Genomic DNA, 25,793 nt, shown 5'->3' with positions numbered 1-25,793 from the left:
AAATATAGTATGAAATCAACCTTTGCATTTTATGTTGTTTCTTGAAGCATTTCTATGCTTCAGGTATAGCAGGCACATCCAACAGGTAGATCATGATCTACCGGTACATCACTGGATGTCTGTGGTAGATTAGTAGCTCCCCTCAAAAAAGCTCAGCAGCTTTGACCTGAACCCCCCAAAAGGGGGTAGATCACTGCCAGACTTTAACTCCGTGAGTAGATCGTAGTACCTTGGGAGTTGGCCACCCCGGGGTATAGCAACAGGACTTGCTGAAGCAGAGAGGTATGGGACCATAGCCACTGAAGAATTCCTAGCACCAGGTACTCTTGCGTCACTTGGACTCAGTGCCTCTAAGCTCTGCATGTTTGCAGGGTACCACATGAAAGTTGTGCTAATCTGCTCTTGTGCCAACATTACCTTGTCTGTGAATCATTCCTCCATGCATAATTCTCGCTACAATGCAGTGGTTCAGTTCATTCATTTTTAAAGTGATTCCCTAGTAAAAAGAAACAATCAATTCAGAAAATAGGGAACAAGTATCCTCAGAAACTAAATTTGTTCATATGAGTATTCTTCACAGATGTGTAGTAGAAATAATGTCTGACCCAGCATGTTTGAAATTGCAGGGTCTGTTTATGGCAACCCTTAGATCACTGGATAAAATTCTGTTTTTAATTATAATTGTTTTTAGAATATTTTTAACTGAAATTGTATTTAGAAGGTTTTTTTTTTACTGTAACTGTTTCTGTTTTAGAATGCTTAAAAACAAGACATAACGAAAGTTTGGATGTGTTTGCAGCCCTGGGCTGCTTCAAGAGGAGGGGGAGAATGAATGAATGAATGAATGAATGGGGTCACTGAAATGATTTTATTGAAATGTACTGTTTTTGGTTTTATGCTATGCCTTCTTTGCTCTGAACCTTTTACAACTTACTTAGTGACTTTTTATAGTAAGCAACTAATACAGAATATAATAATAAACCTACCACTTTCTACTTTGTTTGTGCAAATTGCATAAACATTGTACAGTGGTGCCTCGCAAGACGAAATTAATTCGTTCCGCAAGTTTTTTCTTCTTGCGAGTTTTTCATCTTGCGAAGCACGGTTTCCCATTGTAATGCATTGAAAATCAATTAATGCGTTCCTATGGAGACCGCTTGCCAGGCTGGCGGTGCGGAGAAGGACTTTTCTCCCCACCGCAAGCCTTCGGGACAGGTATGGGAACAGAGGGGAAGGCGCGCAGCGCTTCTCCTCTGTTCCCGGGGCTTGTGGTGGGAGGAGGGTTTTTCCTCCCCACGCCAACATTCAGAACAGCATTCTGAAAGTTGGCGGTGGGAAGGAAAACCCTCCTCCCACCGCAAGTCTTCAGGACAGCCATCCGAAGGCTGGCGCGGGGAGAAGGTCTCTCCGCCCCACCGCCAGCCTTCGGAGCAGCCATCCCAAGGCTGGCGGCCGGAGCAGGTCTCTCTGCCCCACCGCCAGCCTTCGGAGCAGCCTTCCGAAGGCTGCCGGTGGGGAGGAGGTCTCTCCGCCCCACCGCCAGCCTTCGGAGGAGCCTTCCGAAGGCTGGCGGTGGGGCGGAGAGCCCTCCTCCCGCCGCCAGCCTTCGGAGCAGCCTTCCGAAGGCTGGCGGTGGGGCGGAGAGACAACCTCCCGCCGCCAGCCTTCGGAAGGCTGCTCTTCCCCGCTGTCCCGGAGATTTCCCTATGGCCTTTCGTCTTGCGAAGGAAGCCCATAGGGAAATTCGTTTTGCGAAGCGCCTCCAAAACGGAAAACCCTTTCGTCTAGCGGGTTTTTCGTCTTGCGAGGCATTCGTCTTGCGGGGCACCACTGTAGTATTTTCCTTTCAGATACTGCACTCACAGAAATTACCAGGAAGTCACAGATCGGATGTGCTGGGAAACCAGGGATATGCCAACTCAAACATTATTTCCTGTATGCAGGCAGAATCCTCTGGGTCACTTGGGCTGTTATGTGATAGTTTTTAAAGATCTGAACCAGCTGAAAAAATGGCCAATTCTATGAACGGATTTGTGGAAGCTAAAGGCTTCCATCTACAATATTATCAAATAGTTGTTCTTTAGAAGGTCTATCATGCAAACTCTCCAAGAAAATATTCTGTTATATCTGTTTATGTCAGCTAACATTCTAAATCAAGGCTTATCACAGGAAAACTCTACTGCAGGTACACCAAGAAAGGTCGTAATTCTTCTCTTGAGAGAATATCCTCTATCAGATATTTGAAGTTCACTTGGAGGATACTTTTGTAAGCTAGAAATCAGATATATAAACTGAGGTAACCTTTCTGAGAGTATCTATGACTTTATTCTTCTGCAAAATCCCAAGTTGTTGTTGGAATAGCCATTATCATTTTTTTATTGCAATTTAAGGATTTTACTTTCTTTTCAGCATAACAATGTTGCTTAGGTTGCCAGCAATTCAGTTCTATTTCCCCTCGCCTATATTAGCCAGAATTCCATGACAGATGAGCATGCTCAGTGTTCATCAGTTCCTTCTGCAGTTATTCCTGCCCACATGGGCTTCCCCGCCTAGTTTTGCTTTTTTGTATTTCTGCAGAAGTTCTTAAGAGTTCTACCAACTTGGATTCTTCCTCTTGTGTGTAGATATTGTTTCAGTGATACATGGACTGGTGCTCAGCCATCTGTGTTAGCTATTAGGATGCGCAGGTGGGTCCTCACAACAGAATGGTATGTGTCTGTTTCGAGGGAACCTTCAAATTTTTCCCTTTTTAGGCAGAACAAGCAGGCTTCATCTAGCAAGAGCGTGAATGGTCAAGTACTTTTATATCTATGTGTTTCTGCCTTATTTTCCAGCCATTCCATCCGATCCCCACTCCCATCCCGTTTTCACTCCTGTCCCCCACAAAGAGCTAGCATTCCATGGGCAGTGAGTCCTCATTGGTCTACTTTTGGGGATTCTTCCCATGAAACTCTTTTATATGGCTGTTGCCTTTTGGCTACATAAGCAACAACACTTGGAAAACTGAATTGGAATGAGAATATACTATGATATAGTTGGGCTAAGCAGCTGCAGCAGCAACACAGTTACCATATTTTTCGCACCATAGGGCGCACCGGACCATAGGGCGCACCCAGTTTTTTTGGGGGGAAATAAAGGGGAAAAAATTATTTCCCCCACAGGCGCGGGGCTGGGGCGGGGGAAGCTCGAGCTTCCCCGACCCCAGCCCCGAAACAGGCAGCTCTCTGCAAGCCGTGGGAGCGCTCCCGCTGCTTGCGGAGAGGTCCGCGAAACCTGGGCGCGTTGAGCTCAGTGCGCGCAGGCTTAGGCATGCAGGCAAGTCTCCGCAAGCAGCGGGAGCCCAGCGCTGGGCTCCCGCTGCTTGCGGAGAGGTGTGCGAAGCCTGGAGAGCGTGAGGGGTCAGTGCGCACCGACCCCTCTCACTCTCCAGGCTTCAGCGAAAGCCTGCATTCGCACCATAGGACGCACACACATTTCCCCTTCATTTTTGGAGGGGAAAAAGTGCGTCCTATGGTGCGAAAAATACGGTAACTACAAATTGAAGTCTGTTTCTAAAGTTAGGAAAATGCAATATGTAATGCTACAACTTATTAAGAATCCCCAATAAAACATTTGTAATGATTAGCTATCAAATGCCATTCTAAAGATGATCCAGTCATTAGTCACAATTTACCATCTGGTAATGAATGGATGCAAGTCAGATATCTTTATATGGGAGCAGCTGTCTATTTACCATTGGTTCATCTGTGTTTTTCTGGAACTGAACCAATCGCACTCTTGTTACATTCTCCATGTCCATGTCTCCATTGGCGCTCTCTGGAGAATCTCCATTTAAATATGGAGAGGTGGGAGGTGGTGTAACTCGTAATGCTTCATCACTGTAAACTTCATGTGCCACAACATCATGAGTTTGAAGCAAGGCCTGTAAGAAAATAACAGTTAGGATGTTCCACAATTTCTTGTGCTTACTCTACATGTATGAGGATTGAACATATTCTACATACATAATGATGGTGTCTTAGAATCATACTGTATCTTTTTTGTCAGATTTCAAAACCCAAGCAACAGTGGTACAGTGGTGCCTCGCAAGACGAAAAGAATCCGTTCCGCGAGTCTCTTCGTCTAGCGGTTTCTTCGTCTTGCGAAGCAAGCCCATTGATGGCTTAGTGGATTAGCGCTATTAGCGGTTTAGCGGCTTTTAGCGGCTTATCGGATAAGCGGCTTAGAAAAAGGGGGGGAAAAGGAAAAAAAAACCGCAGGAACTCGCAAGACATTTTTGTCTTGCGAAGCAAGCCCATAGGAAATTCGTTTTGTGAAGCACCTCCAAAATGGAAAACTCTTTCGTCTAGCGAGTTTTCCGTCTTGCGAGGCATTCGTCTTGCGGGGCACCACTGTACGTTGGTTTACGAACTTAATCCGTTCCAGAAGTCTGTTCTTAAACCAAACCGTTTTTAAACCAAGGCGTGCTTTCCCATAGCAGCGGGGGACTCAATTTACACTCAACAGGAAGCGGAACATGTTCTGCTTCCAAGGCAAAGTTCACAAACTAAGACACCTACTTCCGGGTTTGCAGCGTTCTTAATCCAAGTTGTTCATAAACTAAGCTGTTCTTAAACCAAGGTACCACTGTATTTACATTATTGTGTGATGTGTGCGTACTTCATTGACACACATGCACACCTCTTAACTTTCCTTTTAAAAAAAATGTGGTTTATTGGAAACAAGAGTATTGTACTCTATGGGAATGGTGAGATAATGTTTGCTCCTAATAGCACCCTTAATTCAGTGAAAACAAAAACTAAAGAGTGGGTAGATTGATGTTTTTGAGGAAACTGCAATTATTTTAATTAAAAGAGGAGTTCCAAGCGATAGCAGCAATACTCATCCACGTGAAGAAAGTATGGCCAATGGCCTCCTTTCCCAGGTCCTTTTTTTGGGGGGGTGGTGGTGGGTAGATTTTGTCACATTGCCCACTGCAGACCTAGCTAGCTTATTCCCAAACATAATAAATTAGCTCCACATTTCCTGTCTTGACTTGGCCATGCCACAGTCCAGCTATGGCTGATCACAGTGTCAAGGCTTTGAGTTACAGGGTTCCTCTTAGCCTATAGATGGCTAATTTAGATATCAGACAGGCAGGACAGAAATAAGTTAAATAAATACATTTAAATAATAATATGTTGCTAATTAGTTATCACAATTTTTATACTATGATAGTTGATTCATCTCAACAGATTTGCTTTTAAAATTATTTTACCTTAGTTAACTAACATCTCAATCCTATACATGTTTCTGCTCATAAGTACCACTGAATTCAGTGGTATTCCCAATGCAGAATTTCAGCCTTAGATAAAATAATTGTTTCTAGACTTTTCTGTTGTCACTATAACTAGAAGATGACAAATGCCATAGGCAAGCATGATTACTGTCAACTATACTGTTAGTAGTGTTAATCCAAATGGTTGATTGAGCATACTTCTGTGCGCTTAGCTAGATTTTTGTTTTAATGCTCACAGGAATTTCCCCCCGATGCAGAGGTTTCAACGACAAATGTTAAGAATGGCCACTGCAACATTTTACTGTTATAAAACAATATAAAATTATTTACTGTTATATTATTAAAATTATTACTGTTATAAAACAATACATTTTTAAAACAAACAAACAAACATTTGCTTACCATGAAATGAGGTTGTGTTAAAATACGTTTCAGTTCTTTTGCATCACTGTTTTCAGGGTAACATGAAATTTCTTCCAATACCTGGGAACCAAATCAGCAGACATGCTAATTAAATGAATTGAACTTTTAAACAAATTAATTCCCGTCCCCCGATCAGCCGTAACCCCATCATATGAATGTTAACTCTATAGAAGGTCTAAAAGAAGTGAATTACTTAATTAAAATATCTTACTTTTCTTTTGACAGATGAAATAATGAGTGTTCAATGAAACCTCTCAATTCAAATCAAACAAATTTAAATTATTTAATTCCAAAGCAAAATGCTAATTATGAATAGCATTGTATTTATTTGTTACATTTATCTCCCACTCATTCCCTCCAAGTAACCTGGATGAGTCTACATGAGATTCATAAATAGTCTCAGATCTGCATAACTAACTAGCTATGTGTACCCCACACTTTAGCAGAAAAAGCTCCTTAAGAAGGCCCACAGTGTCCTGGGACAAATGCTAATATGCCAGTGTCAGGACACACAGATTTGTGCAGAAGTGGTAGGAAGAGCAATGTGTTTGCTTTACCCATGAAGGGACTTTCCTAATTGGGAGAGGGCTTCACTCTGTAACTGGATTTTTATGATTGTTGGGTGTGGATGTATCACTCAGTATGGTGTATCCATCATTGGTGTGTGTGTGTGTGTGTGTGTGTGTAAGAGAGAGAGAGAGAGAGAGAGAGAGAGAGAACAATAGAAAAGTGGGAGCAGGTGTGTGAGAGACATAAAAGGAGAGTAGGTAGATAGGTTGGTGGAAGAGGTGGGGGTATGTGAGTGAGAGATAGAAAGGAGAGGGAAAGTATTTAGATAGTTGTGCATTGTGTCTGTAAGAGTGAAAGAAAATGGGGCCAGGTAGATCAGTGCAGTCTAGGTGTATGTGTGAAAACGGGGAGAGCTAGATAGGTTGGTGTGCATGTGTGAGAAAGAGGAAAAATCAGAATAGGTAGATCTGTGTGGTCTATGTCTATATGAGAGTAAAAGAAAGAGGGAGATGTATGTTGGTTGGTTAGTTTGTGTGGGGTGTGTGAATGAGAGAGAAGAGAAAATAAAGGAAGAGGAGGAGAGGTTCACAGGTATGTGCTCCTTGTTGTTACTAGATAGCAACATCATTCAGTAGGGGGGAAACCAATTGTGTTATTGCCACAGTTGGGATCAGCAGGATATCACTGACTTCTTCAAGTTCCATTAGGATAATCATACTATGTATCTTTGAAGACTCTAACACCACTGTAGTTACTCATGCAAGCTGAACATTGTGCATGGAGCATGTTACAGCACCATGGGTAACAATTTGACAGTTACCGTATTTTTCGCCCTATAAGACGCACTTTTTCCCCTCCAAATTGAAGGGGAAATGTGTGTGCGTCCTATGGGGCGAATGCAGGCTTTCGCTGAAGCCTGGAGAGCGAGGGGGGTCGATGCGCACCGACCCCTCTAGCTCTCCAGGCTTCAGGAAGCTATCCACTAGCCATGGGAGACCCAGCTCTCCCAAGGCTAGCGGAGACCTTGCCGGCACCCAGAAGCTTGGGGCGCGCTGAGCTCCGCTCGCCCCAAGCTTTGGGATTAGCGCAGCGCTCCGCTAGCCCTGGGAGAGCCGCGCGGCTCTCCCACGGCTAGCGGAGACCTTGCCGGCACCCAGAAGCTTGGGGTGCACTGAGCTCCACGCACCCCAAGCTTTGGGATTAGCGCAGCGCTCTGCTAGCCCTGGGAGAGCCGCGCGGCTCTCCAACGGCTAGCAGAGACCTTTCTGGCACCCAGAAGCTTGGGGCGCGCTGAGCTCCGCACGCCCCAAGCTTTGGGATTAGCGCAGCGCTCCGCTAGCCCTGGGAGAGCCGCGCGGCTCTCCCACGGCTAGCGGAGACCTTGCCGGCACCTAGAAGCTTGGGGTGCACTGAGCTCCACGCACCCCAAGCTTTGGGATTAGCGCAGCGCTCTGCTAGCCCTGGGAGAGTCGCGCGGCTCTCCAACGGCTAGCAGAGACCTTTCTGGCACCCAGAAGCTTGGGGCGCGCTGAGCTCCGCACGCCCCAAGCTTTGGGATTAGCGCAGCGCTCCGCTAGCCTTGGGAGAGCCGCGTGGCTCTCCCAGGGCTAGCGGAGACCTTGCCAGCACCCAGAAGCTTGGGGCGCGCTGAGCTCCGCATGCCCCAAGCTTTGGGATTAGCGCAGCGCTCCGCTAGCCGCGGGAGAGCCGCGCTAGCGGAGACCTTGCCAGCACCCAGAAGCTTGGGGCGCACTGAGCTCCGCAGGTCCCAAGCTTTGGGATTAGCGCAGCGCTCTGCTAGCCCTGGGAGAGCCGCGCGGCTCTCCCACGGCTAGCAGAGACCTTGCCAGCACCCAGAAGCTTGGGGCGCGCTGAGCTCAGCACCCCCTAAGCTTCGGGCTTAGCGCAGCGCACCTGGGGGGGAAATAAAATTTTTTTCCTTTATTTCCCCCCCAAAAAACTAGGTGCGTCCTATGGGCCGGTGCGTCCTATGGGGCGAAAAATACGGTATTTCATTTGGATTTAGGACATAGAAGTCTGTATTCAACCAGTTCAAACATGTTTAAAATGCTTACCTCTTTGGCTCTCTGTACAGCATCACTTGGCGGATTCCTGATTTGCGGTGAAGATTTTGTGTTAATTTTGTCATAAAGCTAAAAGGAAAAACACAAACATCATAACTACATAGTCTACCTTTTGCTAAAACATCTCAAAAAATTCTTTCCAAAACAAACATAACCACACAACACACAAAAATGGTTATATCTTATGGCTATGCTAAAGAATAGGAATGGCCACAAACCTTTTTTGATGGCCAACATTCCCCAACACTATTTACTGGACACAGTAGTGCTGCATAAAGTGCCTTTCCTCTGCTGGCTGCCACTGAGAGCAGATATGACAGGCCCGAAACAGTAAGTGGTGCTCTGATCTGCTATGAAGATTCCCAAGTGCTGGGGATAACCCAACATGCAAAAAACACAGGTTCACACCTCCCTGTTTCCAGAGTGCTCTGACCTGCTCTCAATGGTAGTGGCTAGAGCTGTCTCCCATCACTCCTGACTACTGGTCCTGCTAGCTAGACTGCAAGCCAAAATACACTTATGAAACAGTTACGTTGCACTGAACTCTGTGAGATTTGTTTCCAAATAAATATTAAAACTCAAGATTTATTTTTTACAAGAACAGAAACCATTGCACAAATATCCCTTACCTTAAAAACTGTGTATGAAATAAAAAGTAACACTAACTTCATAAGTTGATTATTCATATATTTCCAACTATAGCTATAGAGCTCAGGACAGACAAAGGTGGCAGCACAAACTAGCCTCGGGTATACAAAACCCGATACTACTAAGCAGAAATTTAACTTGCAAATTGAATGTCATCTCTATTCAGAATCTCCCATGTAAGTTGTCCCCGGTAGATGACTAAATTGCTAGATTCCATAAGATAAATTTAATTTGTGCCCACCAAGGTAGGCAACAGTGAACTATTAGTGAATTGAGGATTTTGTTGCTGTCACCCCCCCCCCCCCCGGGCAGTTGTGCTGTGGGAAATTGGGCAGAATATCACTTTCATAAGAAAAGTAAAATGGAAATTCCTTGTGTGGGGGTTACGAGTTTCATGAATGAAAACTAATCAATTTGTGCTATATTTTCATGACCACCTGTAAGGTACGTATATAAATTAAGAAGATAAAAGTACTGGTGCTCCACAAAGTACTTGCATGAAAGTCCTACTGAAGGCAATGCAATTTTCACAGTTTGCTTTTCAGAAGGAACAGTTTTGTACAGATTTACATGGCAGTAATTCTAAAACAGGAACCATAATTGTGATTCATCATTTGACAACTTCCAGACTGGATTATTGTTATAGACATTTTATGCAGTTTTCTATGAAATGTGTTTGAAAACTATAACTGATCATGAATCCAGTGGCCATGTTTTTAGCTGCATTCAGTGACAGGTGCCACTAAGCCCAATCCCTGGTAATGCCTTTCTCTCTGGAAGAGCCTACTTCCTAGACAGAGAAGGGAATCCTCGGTGTCTGAGACACTGGATGGAAGCAAGTAGGAAAGAACACCAGCTTTCAAGGAGTGCTAAAAGGTAAAGGTAAAGGTACCCCTGCCCGTACGGGCCAGTCTTGACAGACTCTAGGGTTGTGCGCTCATCTCACTCTATAGGCCAAGAGCCAGCGCTGTCCGCAGACACTTCCGGGTCACGTGGCCAGCGTGACAAGCTGCATCTGGCGAGCCAGCACAGCACACGGAACGCCGTTTACCTTCCCGCTGGTAAGCGGTCCCTATTTATCTACTTGCACCCGTGAGTGCTTTCGAACTGCTAGGTTGGCAGGTGCTGGGACCGAACGACGGGAGCGCACCCCGCCGTGGGGATTCGAACCGCCGACCATGCGATCGGCAAGTCCTAGGCGCTGAGGTTTTACCCACAGCGCCACCCGCGTCCCTTTCAAGGAGTGCTACTGGCTTCCAATTAAGGTGTATGCACAATTCAAAGTGCTGGCTGTTATGAGCGTTTATAGAACCAGCTAAAATATACCAGGCACTGATCACGATTTTGACATGAAATGTTTTAAGGCAATTTGAGGCTAGGGTACCTTAAGCACTTCCTCCTCCAAGCTATTTCAAGATCTATAGCAATTTTAATATTCTCTACAACCAAGAAACATTGATTTGCTCCAAATATTTCAATAACCAAATATTTCTGCCTAGGAAAATACTTACATCTAGTAACGTATGAAGATGCTGATCCTGGAAAACACTATGTAGAAAATCTAAATCTTTTTCACTGCAATCTGTAAGCGCATGGATTTCCTCAAGGCTGTCCAGCACTTGTGAGACTGCTCCTATAGCCAAGGACACAGAGAAGAAACTACTTAGAGAAAAGACTGAGGGCTCAAGTGGAACAAGAATATTTCAATGAAACAAGACATAAAGCTGTAACTTTTGCTGAGGAACTGTTATTTGAACATAATGAACATATTTTCATGTATTTATATTCTATAAATTAAAAAATACATTAACACAAAACAATTTTCATATAGCTTATAGAAATGGCTTCCTCAATCCAACCATGAGTTTGTCAGCACAAAGCATCTAAAGTTGGTTCCACCGCAATCCAATTATGCTTAAGTCTGTAACATGAGCTGACAAGAGTGTATTGGTTTTAAATCAGAAATGCAAGAGCAGCCAACATTTTTCACTGGTTGAGTTCATACATCATGTGTAATCCACGGTGTAGCATGGTATGTCCGAGTTGAAAGGCATCCAAGCTCCCCTTCCCTCTTCCTTTGAGGCCAGAAGGACAACTTGGGCAGTGTTCTGTTTCAGTTTCCCCTAATCTCATCTTGCCATTGTCTGTGACTGTGGTTTGTAACAGTCTATGGGCAGTTTAACAATCAGCTTCAGAAAGCACAGTTTGAAATTGGCTTGTTCTGAAACTGAACAGAATTTGTTATAAATTATGAACTTTGGTTAAGATGCAAAGATAAGTGCAGTGCTAGCTGGGCCGATGCTAGCTGTAGCCCCACATGTCTGGAATGTACTAACTAGGTGAGCAAAGGCAAAAATTAAAGTAAAATTGGCTCTTCTGGCACAGCGACCCACTCCCATCCCCCAATCTAAAATGTTAAATCCCACCACCACCACCAAATGGTTTGTGAAAAGCAGTTTGTGAAAGGAATGGTGGACAAGCACATAAGAGGAAAAAGGTCAATTTTGCATAGCAGAAACTGAGGTATGGTGCTCAAGACCTAAAATAGGTCTTTAAATCCTAGCTACTACCTTTTGCTGACCGAAGCTGTCTTGTTTCCATATTACATGAAATACTTTGTTTCTCAAACACCATTTCATTCACAAGTACCATACCATAAGTACTCCAACATGCTACAATGATTTGTCTTTAGTAAATATTTGATGTGGGCGGGAAAGTCAATGTATTTCCATATGCATAAACATGGAAATATCTACCTCATACCCCTAGCTTACTGATTTTGTGCAATCTTTAATAATGGTAAGGAAATGCCACTTCTTAAAAATGAACAAAATTTAAAGGAAACTGATATACATTTTATAGTTAATTACCCCGTTTTAATACCTGAGCTACTTTTTTTAGTCAGATACTAGACCACAGTTGTCAGTGCCATATACTTGAACAGTGGAATGCATACATGTGTTCTAATTAGAGCAACCAAATAGAACTTTCCAGAAGAGTAGCAATTTTAATTCTGATATCCCATTCTAGGACCCTGAGTTAGAAACTGTGATATCCAGGATACCAAATTCTGCAGCAGATATCAGATTCCATTGTTGCATGGCAAACCTGCAGACGTGCAGAATGCATACAGCTGGTGCCAAAATAAAAAAAAAAAATTCCCATTGTGGTAATAGTATTGCCTAAACAGATCTGACATTTTAGGGCACTTCACTTAGAGGAGATCCTGAGATTTAGAACAGGGTATTATCTTCTTAAGTGTCGTGAAACTTGTACTAATATTTAAAATAAAGAGGATTCTACACAGAAAGCAAAGGCATGTTCATTCACAAGTCAATCAAAAGCAAATGAGGGGAAACTTGTCCATCTTTAGCTGCTGCCTGTCTGAACAGACAAAATACAGAGTTATGGTCTGACTCACCATAAGGCAGCTTCAATATGTTTACCTATTCTAACCACAGTTTAAAGATCAGGCTGTGTGGTGGGTTCATGTTGTCCCAACTCCAGCTTTGCATGCAGCTTCTCCATTCTGCTCCATGGGCTGTGATAACCAGCAATTGGTGAGGCATCTGAATCAGGCAAAACTATGGTTAGCACTAACCAGGAACTGTCTCCAAACTATGATTTGAGGCCATAATTTGGAAGCAACACTAGTTGATGCTATACATAGTTTGCACACTTTTGGAAAACTACAATTATTGCAAAAAATGAAAAGGGGGGGGGGATTGAATGCGAGAGTGGAGAAGAGAGAACATGTGTATTATAAGTTACTCAATATATTGATTTTCAGTAACTTAAAATTACAGGAGGAGAGAGGGTGGGGCACACAGACCTCCCATTTCCCTTAAGGCAGGCACAGGCAAATTTGGCTCTCCAGATGTTTTGGAACTACAACTCCCATCATCCTTAGCTAACAGGACCAGTGGTCAGGGATGATGGGAGTTGTAGTCTCAAAACATCTGACGGACTGAGTTTGCCTATGCCTACCTTAAGGCCTTCGTGCGCTTCTTCGTGCTTTGAACTGAGGAAGAGAAAAAGGGCTGCATTGATTAGTTGAGGAAACCTGCCATATGCAGGTTTTGCACCCTTGCTTGGAGAAGAATTGTGTTCTTACTCTTAATACTATATCAAGAACAGCTTTCCAAAAAAAATTCAGAAGAAACATTTTTTATTATACTTAACTACCAAATAGTGTATACAATTACAGCATGCTTTTATGTTTCTTTTAAGCACAGGCAATATAAAACTGGGATAAAGGAGAAAATAGCAGATTTAAACATGCAAGCCAAACACAGTAGCAGAATGCAAAGCTTTAGAGGAAAACAAAGGGATACCTACTTTCTGCAGCTAGAAGTCCTAGCAGGAAAGGCAGCATTTGGACAAACAACAAATAGCATGAAGATTTCAAAATAAGCAATTATAAAAGCTGCAACCTGGCGCACTAGCTTAGCCACACAAAAAAGATGAACACACAAACACTTTTTTATTTATTATAGATTATATTTTAATATGTTGGTTAAAATAAGCAATACAAAGTGGGGAAGCAGACCCTGTCGTACATTTTCCCTATTCTAAACACCTGACTTTCTGGCAGTTGTATAATTTTTAAAATTAAAGCAAGTACAATATTTTTGCTCTCAGTTATGCCATACAGGAGTAAGGAAGAACAAGTGTACATGATATATATGCAAAATCTGTGTGCATAATTATATAGCATCATAGCTTTTCACATCTTTAGTAAATTCAATTTACCAGGCAGTTTGATCATAATTTCAAAACATTAACCTGTGATTCAATTGTGAGAAACTTTGGACTTTTTTGTAGCTGGATTAGCCAGGAAAATTATTGTAAAAATGATCTTAAAACTGCTCAGAGAGGAAAACAAATACATATATGTAAACATTATGGTGAGTAGATGTATTCAACATCAGGCAGAAGAAGAAAACAAGTGTGATGCAAAGAACAGGTTGTTTACCTATAATGCCAGTTCTCTGAGTAGTCATCTGTGCAGATACACATATGGATTTTGCACAGAGTCTCATTTGGGAACATTCTCAACCTAAGCTAGAATTTGGCAGGCACTCCATCCTCAATGCACCCACCTTCCCACTCAGTTCAAATTTTCAATGGTCACAACACATATATAAATTAGCCATGTAGAAAAATAGTAATGCCTGCAGAAGGGAACAGGCTGCATGCCTGCACAGATGACCATTTGTCAGGGAACTGCCATCGGAAGGACAGGTGGTGAGAAGGCTTCAGGAGAATAGGAGAGCCTCTTCTTCAGCAGAAGAGGGAACCAGTAGGGGGAGTGCGGGAGCTCCAAAGGAAAGGGAGTCGGAGGGGAGGCTCTGGGATACTTCCAGTGAGAACAGCGAGGAGGTATCAGAACAGCCTTTAAGGACCCCCACCCCCCGCCGGAAACTGTCACGCAGGGAATCCAGGAGGCGCATGTCCGTGAAACAGCTTTTATGTTGGAAACGTTTCCGCAAACGCCCACTGTCAGATTCTACCAGCGACTGACGGAGCCATGCTGAAGGGCTCCGCTCAAGGCAGGGTTTCACTACACTGAGTGAGCTCTGAGGGAGCCAGCTTCAACGCACAAGCAGCTCATTATCCCACCACAGCAATCTGACAGTCCCTGAAAGCAGCTTGTGCAAAGAGAGGCATCATGAGCAACCCAACCGGAGCCGGAGATGGGGGAGCAGCTGCAGCCGGTCCTAGCCTGGAAGAAAGGTACAGGATGTTGGAGGTACAGTTAGCTCTGCAAACGGCGAGGCTGGAGGAGAGGAGGGCTCATGATGCAGAAAAGGGGAAAGCCGCCCAGCTCTCGAGGAAAGTGCCAGGACTGGTGCAGAAGTTTGGGGGTGATCCCAGGAATTATCAAGCCTTCAGGACAGAGATGCAATATGCCCTCAATCTGCAGTTTGATGATTTTCCTGATGAGGATTCGAGGGTTGCTTATGTGATTGGGCATCTCGAAGGCGGGGCCAAAGATTGGGTGAGGCCACTAATGGCAGCCAATAATGAAGCCCTAAGGGACACAAGGAAGTTTTTTCGCGCCATGGATCTGATGTTTTCCAGCGAGATTGAGCAGGGAGTGGCGCGCAGGCAGTTAATGGCGTGTAAACAAGGGAACCGATCTGTCCGTGAGTACTGGACTGAGTTCACCATGTTGATCCATAAATTAGGATGGGATTTGTCAGCGGAACCGATACAAATGCTGTTCGAAGAAGGACTATCTTCGGCAGTGAAAGACGAACTTTCCCGGGGGCCCAGGGCGGAGTCTATGGACCATCTGACTAAATCAGCGCTGGCCATAGGATCGCGCCAGGAGGCCAGAGCCTTGGAGAAGCGGGAAGGGAAAGGGGAGCGTTGGAGGGATTTCCGCATTCCAGAGATGCCAGAGCAGCCTTCTCTGCCAGCAGAGCCGATGGAAATCGGAACAGCGCGCGCGCGCGCAATTTCAAACCCCAGTGAAGGGCGGAAGAAGGAGGGAAAAGGCGCCAAGAAATGTTTTCTCTGCCAACAGCCAGGTCATTTTGCCAGAGTTTGTCCGCAAAGAAAGGAATGGCAAGGAATGGCGGGAGCTGTTGGGGAGGAGGGAGAAGGAGCTAAGGAGCAAGTAAAAGCCAACGCCTGGCTGCCACCGACGGGGCACAGCAGCCAGGCCAAGGAACAGTAAATGTGCCCACGCCAGAACCCCCAAGACCAGCTCTTGTAATAGAGGTATTGCTGGAGCTGGCAAACGGACACCCACTAAAAGTGAAGGCGCTATTAGACTCAGGCAGCTCCTGCAACTTTATGAGTAAGGAGTTTGCAGCCGCCCATCAGATGCAAACCATTCCTTTAAAAAATCCCCTGCAGGTGACCACGATTGATGGGAGGGCGCTGTTGGGGGGAGAAGTAGACCAGCAGACTGTCCCCATGACAATGAGGGTGGCAAGACACACGGAACGGATAGCGTTTAATATAGCCACGTTGGGAGGAGCGCCCATCATTTTGGGGATGAGCTGGCTAGCGCTGCATGATCCGCTTGTGGGATGGCATCAGAGAGTGGTTTCCTTTGGGTCAGCACATTGTATGGGACACTGCACAGAAAAAGGGGGCCAAGTAGGCACTCAGGCCACGTTAGCAAAGATAGAAGCAATGGAACAAGGTGGGGTACCACGACAATATGCAGATTTTGCTGACGTCTTCAGCGAAAGGGAAGCAGATAAACTACCCCCGCACAGACCCTTTGACTGCCAAATCAACTTACTTCCAGGAGCGCAATTGCCAGTGGGCAAGGTGTATGCAATGTCTGATAGAGAGATGCAGGAGCTAAGGGAGTTTATTGACAAAAACCTCAAGCGTGGGTTCATCAGGGAGTCACGAGCGGTGGGGGGTAGCCCAGTGTTCTTTGTAGACAAAAAAAACTCGGACAAACCGAGATTAATTGTGGATTTCAGGGCCCTAAACGCAGTGTCCGAACCCGTGACCTTCCCTATGCCCAGAATCGATGACATTCTGACCCGGGTGAGAAAAGGGAAGATTTTTACCAAGCTGGACCTGAGGGGGGCGTATAACCTGATACGTATGAGAAAGGGAGATGAGTGGAAAACCACTATGTTCACCCCCTTGGGGGCATTTGAGTACTGCGTTATGCCTTTCGGCCTCCAGGCGGGTTCAGCAGTATTTCAATCATTCATGAATCACGTACTAGGACCATTGCTGTACAAGAACTGCGCTGCGTTCTTGGACGATGTACTGGTGTACTCAGAGGATGAAGAGCAGCATGTGCGAGATGTACGAGAAGTACTGAGCAAACTGCAAGAAAACCAGCTGTGGGTGAAACTGGAGAAGTGTCAGTTTCACACCAGGGAGGTGGAATTCCTTGGGTACCGGTTGTCGGACAAGGGGCTGGCCATGGATCCTAGCAAGGTGCAAGCGGTGCTGGAATGGAGGCCACCGAAAACTAAGAAAGATGTGCAGAGGTTTTTGGGGTTCGGAAACTTCTATCGGAAGTTCATCAAGAACTTCGCCCATTTAACAGCCCCCATCACGGATTGTCTCAGCAGTAAGAAGAAATTTGTCTGGACGGAAGAAGCGCAGCGAGCTTTCGAAAGTTTAAAGAGGGCGTTTGCTTCGGAAGAACAACTCTTACACGTGGATCTGCAGCAGCCGATGAGGGTGGAAACCGACGCGTCTGACAGAGCGGTGGGCGCCGTGCTCCTGCAGCCAGGAGCGAATACGTCGGAATGGAGGCCGTGTGCCTTCTTCTCGAGGAAATTGAACAAGTCGGAGAGGAATTATACAGTGTACGACAGAGAATTACTCGCTGTCCACGAAGCGTTCAAGAGATGGAGACACCTGTTGATTGGGGCGCAACACAAGGTTCAAGTGCGGACAGACCACAAAAATCTAGAATACTGGAGAACAGCCCGAGTATTGAACCAGAGACAAGTAAGATGGGCGCAAGAGTTCTCCAAGTTCAATTTTGAAATTCGCTACGTGCCAGGGGCTGAGAATGTCAGGGCGGACGCTCTCTCCAGAAAACCTGAGTACTTGGAGGGGGAAGGAGGGGCGGAAGAAAGACATATCTTCTCAGAGGACCACTGGGTTTGTGGGGCGGCATTGGTGGGGCAAAGAGAACTGGTAGAGGGTATTGAAAACGATGAATATGCCCAAGAGAAACTTAGGGAACTCAGGGAGACAGGTGAGAACGCAGGGGGGTTTGAGGAAAAGAACGGAAAACTATATTACAAAGGGGCGCTCTACATACCAGGTGGGGAACTAAGAGGGCGGGTGCTTAAACAGTTGCATGACAGCCCCACGGCGGGGCACTTCGGGCAGCACAAGACCATGTGGTTGGTTACCAGGGAGTTTTGGTGGCCCAAGGTGCGGGAAGACGTGCGGGAGTATGTCAGGGGATGCGACAGGTGCCAAAGAGCAAAGGGAGAGAGGTTGGCGCCAGCGGGGTTATTAGAACCCTTACCCACCCCAGAAAGGCCATGGGAGATGGTATCCATAGACTTCATGACCGATCTACCGAGATCCAAAGGGAAAACCGCGGTCATGGTGGTGGTAGATCTACTAACTAAGATGTGCCACTTTATAGCTTGTTCACATGCAGTGACAGCGGAAGAAACCGCAAGGTTGTTTGTGGAGCACATTTTTAGGTTGCATGGCGCCCCCTTGAGGGTTTTGAGCGACAGAGGAAAACAATTTACTTCTAGGTTCTGGAGGAAACTAATGAGCATGTTGCATGTGGAGGTAAGTTTTTCCACCGCCAGGCACCCAGAAACAAATGGGCAAGCAGAAAGGGCAAACGGGGTTTTGCAACAATATCTGAGGTGTTATGTAAAGGACAGAGAAACTGATTGGGTAGACTGGTTGCCTCTGGCAGAATTTGCCTACAACAACGCGGAGAACGTGTCCACAGGGATGAGTCCCTTTCTAGCCAATTATGGGTGTCATCCTCGGGCGTTTCCAGGAGAGGGCGGGGGAAGGTGGAGTGTACCTGCAGCGGAAAATTTTGTTGAAGAGATGGAAGCGATCCACCGTCAGCTCCAACTCAACTTAGAGAAAGCCAAAGAAGAATATAAGAAGCAAGCTGACAGAAATAGGAGGGAAGGCGAAACCATAAGGGTGGGTAACCGGGTGTGGCTATCCACCCAAGGACTGCCGTTCAAGGGAGGGTGTAAGAAATTGAGACCCAAACGGTTGGGACCCTTTGAGGTCATACAGCAGGTCAACCCAGTAGCATTCAAACTCCGATTGCCCAGTCACATGAAATTGCACCCAGTATTTCACAGGTCATTACTGTCGCCATACAGAGAGGGGTGTGAGTGGGGGGAACATGAGAGGGAGGTCACCCGGACACCCGTCATAGAAGAGAGAGAACGCAACATGGATGTGGCAGGGATCATTGATTCCAGGTGGAAGGGGAATCAGGTGGAATACTTCGTAGAATGGGAGGGGGAGGAAGAGTCAGAAAACACATGGGTACCGGCAGAGGAAGTCAAAGACGAGATTTTAATAGAAACGTTTCATCGGCGTTTCCCAAGGAAACCACAACCAGTGGCAAGGTTTAGGAGGGAACACTTCGGGACTACAGATGAGGAAGGGGAATTTGAAGGGTTCCCAGAGTCGGGAGTGGAGGTGGAAACAGATTCCGACGAAGGAGAGGAAGAGGGGGAAAGAGGCGGAAGGCCGTGGTTAGAAGTGTTTGAATCCTCGGAGGATGAGGGGAGTTCCTTCCAGGGATTTCCGTCCTCGCCGCCAGTAAGAGAAGAGGCGGGAGGGGGTGAAGGGGGCCCTGGGGGGGAGGTGGATGTCAGGGAACTGCCATCGGAAGGACAGGTGGTGAGAAGGCTTCAGGAGAATAGGAGAGCCTCTTCTTCAGCAGAAGAGGGAACCAGTAGGGGGAGTGCGGGAGCTCCAAAGGAAAGGGAGTCGGAGGGGAGGCTCTGGGATACTTCCAGTGAGAACAGCGAGGAGGTATCAGAACAGCCTTTAAGGACCCCCACCCCCCGCCGGAAACTGTCACGCAGGGAATCCAGGAGGCGCATGTCCGTGAAACAGCTTTTATGTTGGAAACGTTTCCGCAAACGCCCACTGTCAGATTCTACCAGCGACTGACGGAGCCATGCTGAAGGGCTCCGCTCAAGGCAGGGTTTCACTACACTGAGTGAGCTCTGAGGGAGCCAGCTTCAACGCACAAGCAGCTCATTATCCCACCACACCATTCAAAGAACAACAGGTACAAGTCTCTATGCAGTCACACATATTGGTAGAGTAGCAAGCTTACTGGAGGTGGGACAAGGGCTAAGAAAGCAAAAAGCTGAGTAAGGTGTCCGTCCGGGATCTCACATCCAGCTAGAAGTGATGAACAAGGGCTGCAATGTTGCAGGGGGCCAAATATTTAGTAGTGCAACTCCCTGAAAGAACCCAGTGGAAGCTACAACAGCCCATGGGAATAAAGCTGGACCTGTTTCAGAGCAACAAGCTTTGCCAGTCCATAGAGGTGAAGATGGACACTCAGTGAATGAAATGTTGAATTGAGACTAGTTCACTCAGTTTTGCATACCCACAGCAAATTGACAGTGGCAGATTCTCCCGATGATCTGGTCCTGGACAACTAAAAGGACAAAGCCTAGCAAACATCTAAGCTATGCACTGCTTTGTCCTATTCTAATCCCAGGTTTGGGAAAAATTCTAGAAGAACTATAGGCTCATTAAGATGGAATGGACTTTGGGTAAACCTGAGATGTCAGATTTCAGCATGACTCCGTCTCTGTGCAGTGGCAAATATGGCACAAGAAGTCTCAAAGAAAGGCCCACATCTCTTGGTCAGGATGAATCCTACTAAGAATACCACCTTTGAAGTGATAGGTTCAAACAGCAACTGCATGAGCTACACAAGCACCACTGTGAAGCTCCGCTATTGTGTTGAGGTAGCTGTTAAGTGTTTCTCAAACTTGGGTCCCCATTTACTGTTGGACTACAATTCCCATCATCCCTAGCTAGCAAGACCAGTGGTCAGGGATGATGAGAGCTGTAGTCCAACAACAGCTGGGGACCCAAGTTTGAGAAACACTTTTCTAGCCACTACTACTGAGAGCTGGTCACTCCGGGAACAGGAAGGTGTGCACCCATTTTTCTGCATGTTGGGCTATGCCCAGCACTTGGGAAACTTCATAGCAGATCAGAGTACTACTTACTGTTTCAGGGCACTCATATCTGCTCTCAGTGTCTGTGAAGTAGTAGTAATAGTACATAGGTCCCCATGAGAAACAGCTACATCTCCCTTGTGGAGGAGTGTTGATAACTCCTTACAGGGGCAGAAGATGCCAGAACACACAGCAGTGGGCCCAGACACTTAACTTCTCCATCAGTACATCCTACTCCTTCCTTCACATTCATATGGCACACTGTTTACCTGTCACCCGCATCTTTTCTTTCTTTCTCATTCTTTCCTTTCCCTCCATTCTCTCAAATTTTGCATACTACAGCCTTGCTCTAGCCTTCCTGTCTAACAAATTCCTGCTGAAACACATGTCAACATACTGTGCATGCAGGGAACTGCTGCTGGCATTAGCCTAGTCAAAAGTTTATACTGCACCTGGGCTTCAGGGCTGAGGCTCACCAGGGATCCCTGGGCCACAGATTGAAAAATGCTGGCATAAAGTTTTGTGAAATTGACTCTACTTTAAAAAATGTATAGTCTAATTCCAAGTTGGGAGACACTTTTTGGGGTAGCATGGATGGAGAGGAGTGAGGTCACAGGGAACCAGATTGCACAAAGAGCAGTAATAATTACATGAAAATTAATGTTACAGTGACAATCACAGCTGATCAAATTGAATTTCCTGACATGCAGTCCAGCAGTTTCAAGATGGAGTCTAACACCAAAGTTTCTTTGTTTGAGGATGACTGTCTTAACTGTCTTGGTATGTCAAAATATTCTCTAGTATTACAAGTTCTGATGTCAAATTTGTGTCCACTTTTTGTGTTTGACCTGTTCATCCTGCATAGAATACAGAAAGACATTGCTGGCAGATGACTCTGCAATGTTTTGGCTGACATTATTAGATCCTGTAGATACAAGGTCAAAATTGGCATCTAGATTTGTTGTAATAATGTCAACCACAATGCCACAGTTTCATTTATCTGCTTCTTTTCATTCAGGCTACAACACTACTGAAGAATGTTACATATATGCACATACATATTTTAGCTCATTAAGAAAGTATTGTGCTTTAAAGCAGGAGTGGGAAACTGGATCCAGTCAGAGGGTCTGACTGAAGTCTGGTAAACCTAATTAGACCTGTGGACTTGGGGCTCCCCTTTGCTGCTTCAAATATTGCATACTGCATCATTTTAGGCATAAAGTATACAAGTAAACATTAACATTTGCCTGTTAAGGAAATGGTCCCAGAAAGTTAATTCTCTCTGCCATCTAGTGGCAAATCAAAGCACTTAAACCTTTAGTGACAAACTCAGTTTGTCATATCCAAAAATAAAACTCAAACTCCTGAGTGATGAGAGTTCTGTTAAGACAATCATATGGGTTTTTCTAAAAAAAGAATAGTGAGATTGCCTAGACCATTTCTTTCTGTAACCAACCCCACCCCCCTCCATTTTCCTTTCAAGACAGTTTCATTTTTCTTAAGGTAAAGGTAAAGGTACCTCTGCCTGTACGGGCCAGTCTTGACAGACTCTGGGGTTGTGCGCCCATCTCACTTAAGAGGCCAGGGGCCAGCACTGTCCGGAGACACTTCCGGGTCACGTGGCCAGCGTGACATCGCTGCTCTGGCGAGCCAGAGCCACACACGGAAACGCCGTTTACCTTCCCGCTGGTAAGCGGTCCCTATTTATCTACTTGCACCCGGAGGTGCTTTCGAACTGCTAGGTTGGCAGGCGCTGGGACCGAGCAGCGGGAGCGCACCCCGCCGCAGGGATTCGAACCGCCGACCTTTCGATCGGCAAGTCCTAGGCGCTGAGGCTTTAACCCACAGCGCCACCTGCGTCCCTTTTCTTATTTTTCTTATACTTTTTCCCCCCTTATACTTATACTTATACTTATTTTTCTTATACTTATACTTATACTTATATTTTTCATTTTTCTTATACTGGTTTAAATAACTCTGTTCTTTTTTTGTTCAAGCTCAGATGTTGGTTTGGTTATGTGATCTGGTCTGCCTGAATAGTCTAGCCAGTTTGCTCACACTCTATGGGCTTTAAGGGAGATGTACTTTTGTAAAGGGAAGGGTATTTAGTTGTTTTCTGATTTTTTTATTTTAATTGTTCATTGTAATGTGTGTGTTATATTTTTGTAACCTGCCCTGGGATAATTTGAAGAAGCATGGTCTATAATTATCGGGGTGGGGGGTGCGGGGGTGGGATACATCGCAGAACTGGACTCTGGCTATCTGTAAGCAAAGTGCTGGTTTGGATCTATAAACTCTTAAAAGGTTCAGGACCGCAATACCTCAAGGACTGCCTCTCCCCATATGAACCGACCCAGACCCTGCAATCATCATCTGAGGCTTTTTTTTGTTTGCCTCCTTCACCAGAGATCTGGAGGGTAGAAACATGAGAATGGGCCTTTTATGTGGTGGATTTGTGTTTGTGGAATGCTCTCTCCAAGGAGGCTTGTCGGGTACCTTCATTACATATTTTTAGGAGCCATGCAAAAATGTTTCTCTGTAACCAGGGCTTTAGCTGATTAAGATTCTGTAGCCTTTTAGAAGTGTTAATGGGAGGGGGGTTATTGGTAATCTTCGGATAAAGGGTGGTATACTAAGTAAGTAAGTAAGTAAGTAAGTAAGGAAATAAATAAATAAATAAATAAATGTAATATCCATAATAAATAATCTAAAGTTACTTCACAGTGTGTCCTATCTCAGGATTGCTGTGACTGTTTCTCTTTTTGTTAATTATTTATCTTGAGTATTGCTTCCTTACTACCTTATCAAACTGACATCTTTTAAAACCAAAATATAATTTTCCTCTGGCATTCTGTTAATCTAACAACAAGCAGAATGACATCCTAAACTTTTGTTGAAGTGCTTAGGCAGGATTGTAATTATAGAATTTTAAAATAATTTTGGTAATTTAGTGTATCAAGCACTAAACACCAAACATGTCTTAGATTATTTCTTATAATTACAAGCAAAGTAATAAATACAGGTAATCTAAAAATACTTCTTTTTAGCTCCTGGTATCCGAAACCACTACACATGCTGACCAGGGCTGCTGGAATTTGGGAAGACTGCTTTATACCCTACACGAGTGCTTTTTTTCATTAAAAAATGTTTAGGTGTACTCTCATTTTGACTCAAGAAAATCACCACTTTATAGTTCAAACTGGGAAAAATAGATACAGTACATGTGCAAATGTACAAAGATTCACAAAATGTTTAGGAGTGTGTGTACCCCTCTATCCCCCCCGGAAAAAGCACTGCCCTACACACCATAACTATTTCTTACCAGAACTGTCACATTCCAGAAAATTCAACTGATATTACCTTGGAAAGAAGAATCCCATTTGAAATTTGCATTCTGAAAGTTTTGCCAGTAAACAACCTGCATTTCTGCTGATTTCCATAATTTTATAAGAATAAGTATATTGAAGATATTGAAGAATTAATATTATTGCAGAAACCAGCAGCATTTGTACAGTGCCTTTAAGTGTTCAAACCATTGCTAATCCGTACAACACACTTGTAAAGCAGACTATGTTCCCAAAATAAATGTTAAAAGACCAAGGCTGAGAATTAGGGTTTAGTGCACATTGCTCGCAGCTCGAGATCATGCTTCTTCACCTTTCCCCTCAGATTTAGAATCATACAGCACTACTTCAGTTAAATTTAAATATAAAAGCTTAACTGAAGATTCTTAAGTTCCTTACTAATAAGCTTGTATCTCATGCCACATTCGTTTTTTAAAAATTGAATTATTTTATTTCAAGTAATAAGGTACAAATCCCTCTGAAGGATTCTCCAGTGAGAACAGTTAAGTTAGTGTCAAAAAACCATTCAAGCCCCTCCTTCCTGCCTCTGGAAAAACAAAAACAAAATAATACAGTAGGATGGCATTACACATAGCAATATAGCTTAGTAGAGCTATACAGCATCAACACATTCCTGCAACCTAGTGTGAGAAGGAGGCGTCTTCAGTTTCATAACTCTTCCACCTGACATATTCAAGACACAAGGATGCATGCGGAGACAAAGTAAACTAACTATGAACCTTTGCTTTAATACATGCTGATATCTTCAAATGAGGAAGAGAAATCATGCTGATGCTGTACAGAAAATAAGAGGAACCATGCAAGTTTTAGAACAGGAAATATGACAGGGCAGTTATGCAAGTGGGCTACTGCTTCTATTAAGATTGAGGAACCAGTAGAAAGAAAGCCTTCCTGAATCTTTAATAGATGGCTCTTGAAAAATATAGTGCATAATGCAAAAATCTTGAAGTGAAAATGTATATTATGCAAAGTTGTGACTGACTTTCGGTGTACTATAGTACATTTTAGAGATCAGAGATAACAGCTAGTAGGAAATATGTCAATGCATTAATAATGTTTGTGGGTGGGTAATCAGTAAGTGCTCCCTTTTGGTAACAGAACAACTTATCAAGATATGGCATGCAGTAAAATTAGTTAACTGAATTAATTATGTTCAAATTATAAATATTATTTGAGAAAAAGAAAATTCATACAAACTGGGAATCACTTACAATATACTGAATAGGAAAGAATATTCTGAACAATTTGGGGATGCATTTGTTACATCAATCTCAGGATTATTACTCTTCCTAATTGTTTTTGTTATTTGGTTCTGATTGGGTTACTAGGAGGCCTCTATTTTTCCTTGCCACAACTACTCACCTCAAAGAGTGGCTGGGGAAACCCAGCCAGGTGGGTGGGGTATAAATAATAAATTATTATTATTATTAGTCAGCTAGCAGGTGCAAAGGACTTGGGGACAAAGATAGAGATTTGCCTCAATCCTACTGAAGTATGATAGAAGTAACAAAGTTAGAGACTTTTGCTGTTTTTAACTTCTTCAAATTTCAGTGTAAATAACTGAAAATACCTCTCACCCAAGCCACTATTCATTAATTGAAGTACTTGCATACCACTTTTTATCCAGAAAAAGATCACAAAGAAGTTTACAAAAAAATCTATAATACAATATAAACAATAAACTTTAAAATAAATAACTGAAATAAAAACAGTGAGACATCCTACAATATCAAATTATCATAAAACCTACAGAATCAGACAGCATTAAAATGTAAAGATCCATAGATGAGAACAGATACCGTACTTTTTGCTAGTTTTTATTTTTTTTACT

General features: G+C 44.3%; 1 protein-coding gene and 1 long non-coding RNA gene across 14 annotated transcripts in view; one reads left to right on the top strand and one right to left on the bottom strand.

Moving 5' to 3' along the window:
• LOC307215344 overlaps positions 1-25,793 on the top strand; it is a 551,858-nt gene that overhangs the window by 42,962 nt on the left and 483,103 nt on the right. The window lies entirely within an intron of this gene.
• Positions 1-25,793, bottom strand: part of CASK (calcium/calmodulin dependent serine protein kinase) — a 134,758-nt gene that overhangs the window by 32,704 nt on the left and 76,261 nt on the right. For 10 of the 13 annotated variants that reach the window (XM_079974496.1, XM_079974500.1, XM_079974492.1 and 7 more), the window contains 6 exons: positions 13,282-13,299; positions 10,455-10,576; positions 8,287-8,364; positions 5,681-5,761; positions 3,734-3,922; positions 418-496 (listed from right to left, as the gene is read on the bottom strand). In XM_079974496.1, coding sequence (XP_079830622.1) covers positions 418-496; positions 3,734-3,922; positions 5,681-5,761; positions 8,287-8,364; positions 10,455-10,576; positions 13,282-13,299 — 567 coding nt within the window. The remainder of the gene's footprint in view (positions 1-417; positions 497-3,733; positions 3,923-5,680; positions 5,762-8,286; positions 8,365-10,454; positions 10,577-13,281; positions 13,300-25,793) is intronic. The other 3 variants (XM_079974497.1, XM_079974501.1, XM_079974493.1) reach the window with 1 other exon arrangement.

This window comes from Podarcis cretensis (genome assembly GCF_951804945.1).
Source record: "Podarcis cretensis genome assembly, chromosome: 4".
NCBI lineage: Eukaryota > Metazoa > Chordata > Lepidosauria > Squamata > Lacertidae > Podarcis > Podarcis cretensis.
This window is presented reverse-complemented; position numbering and strand designations above follow the sequence as displayed.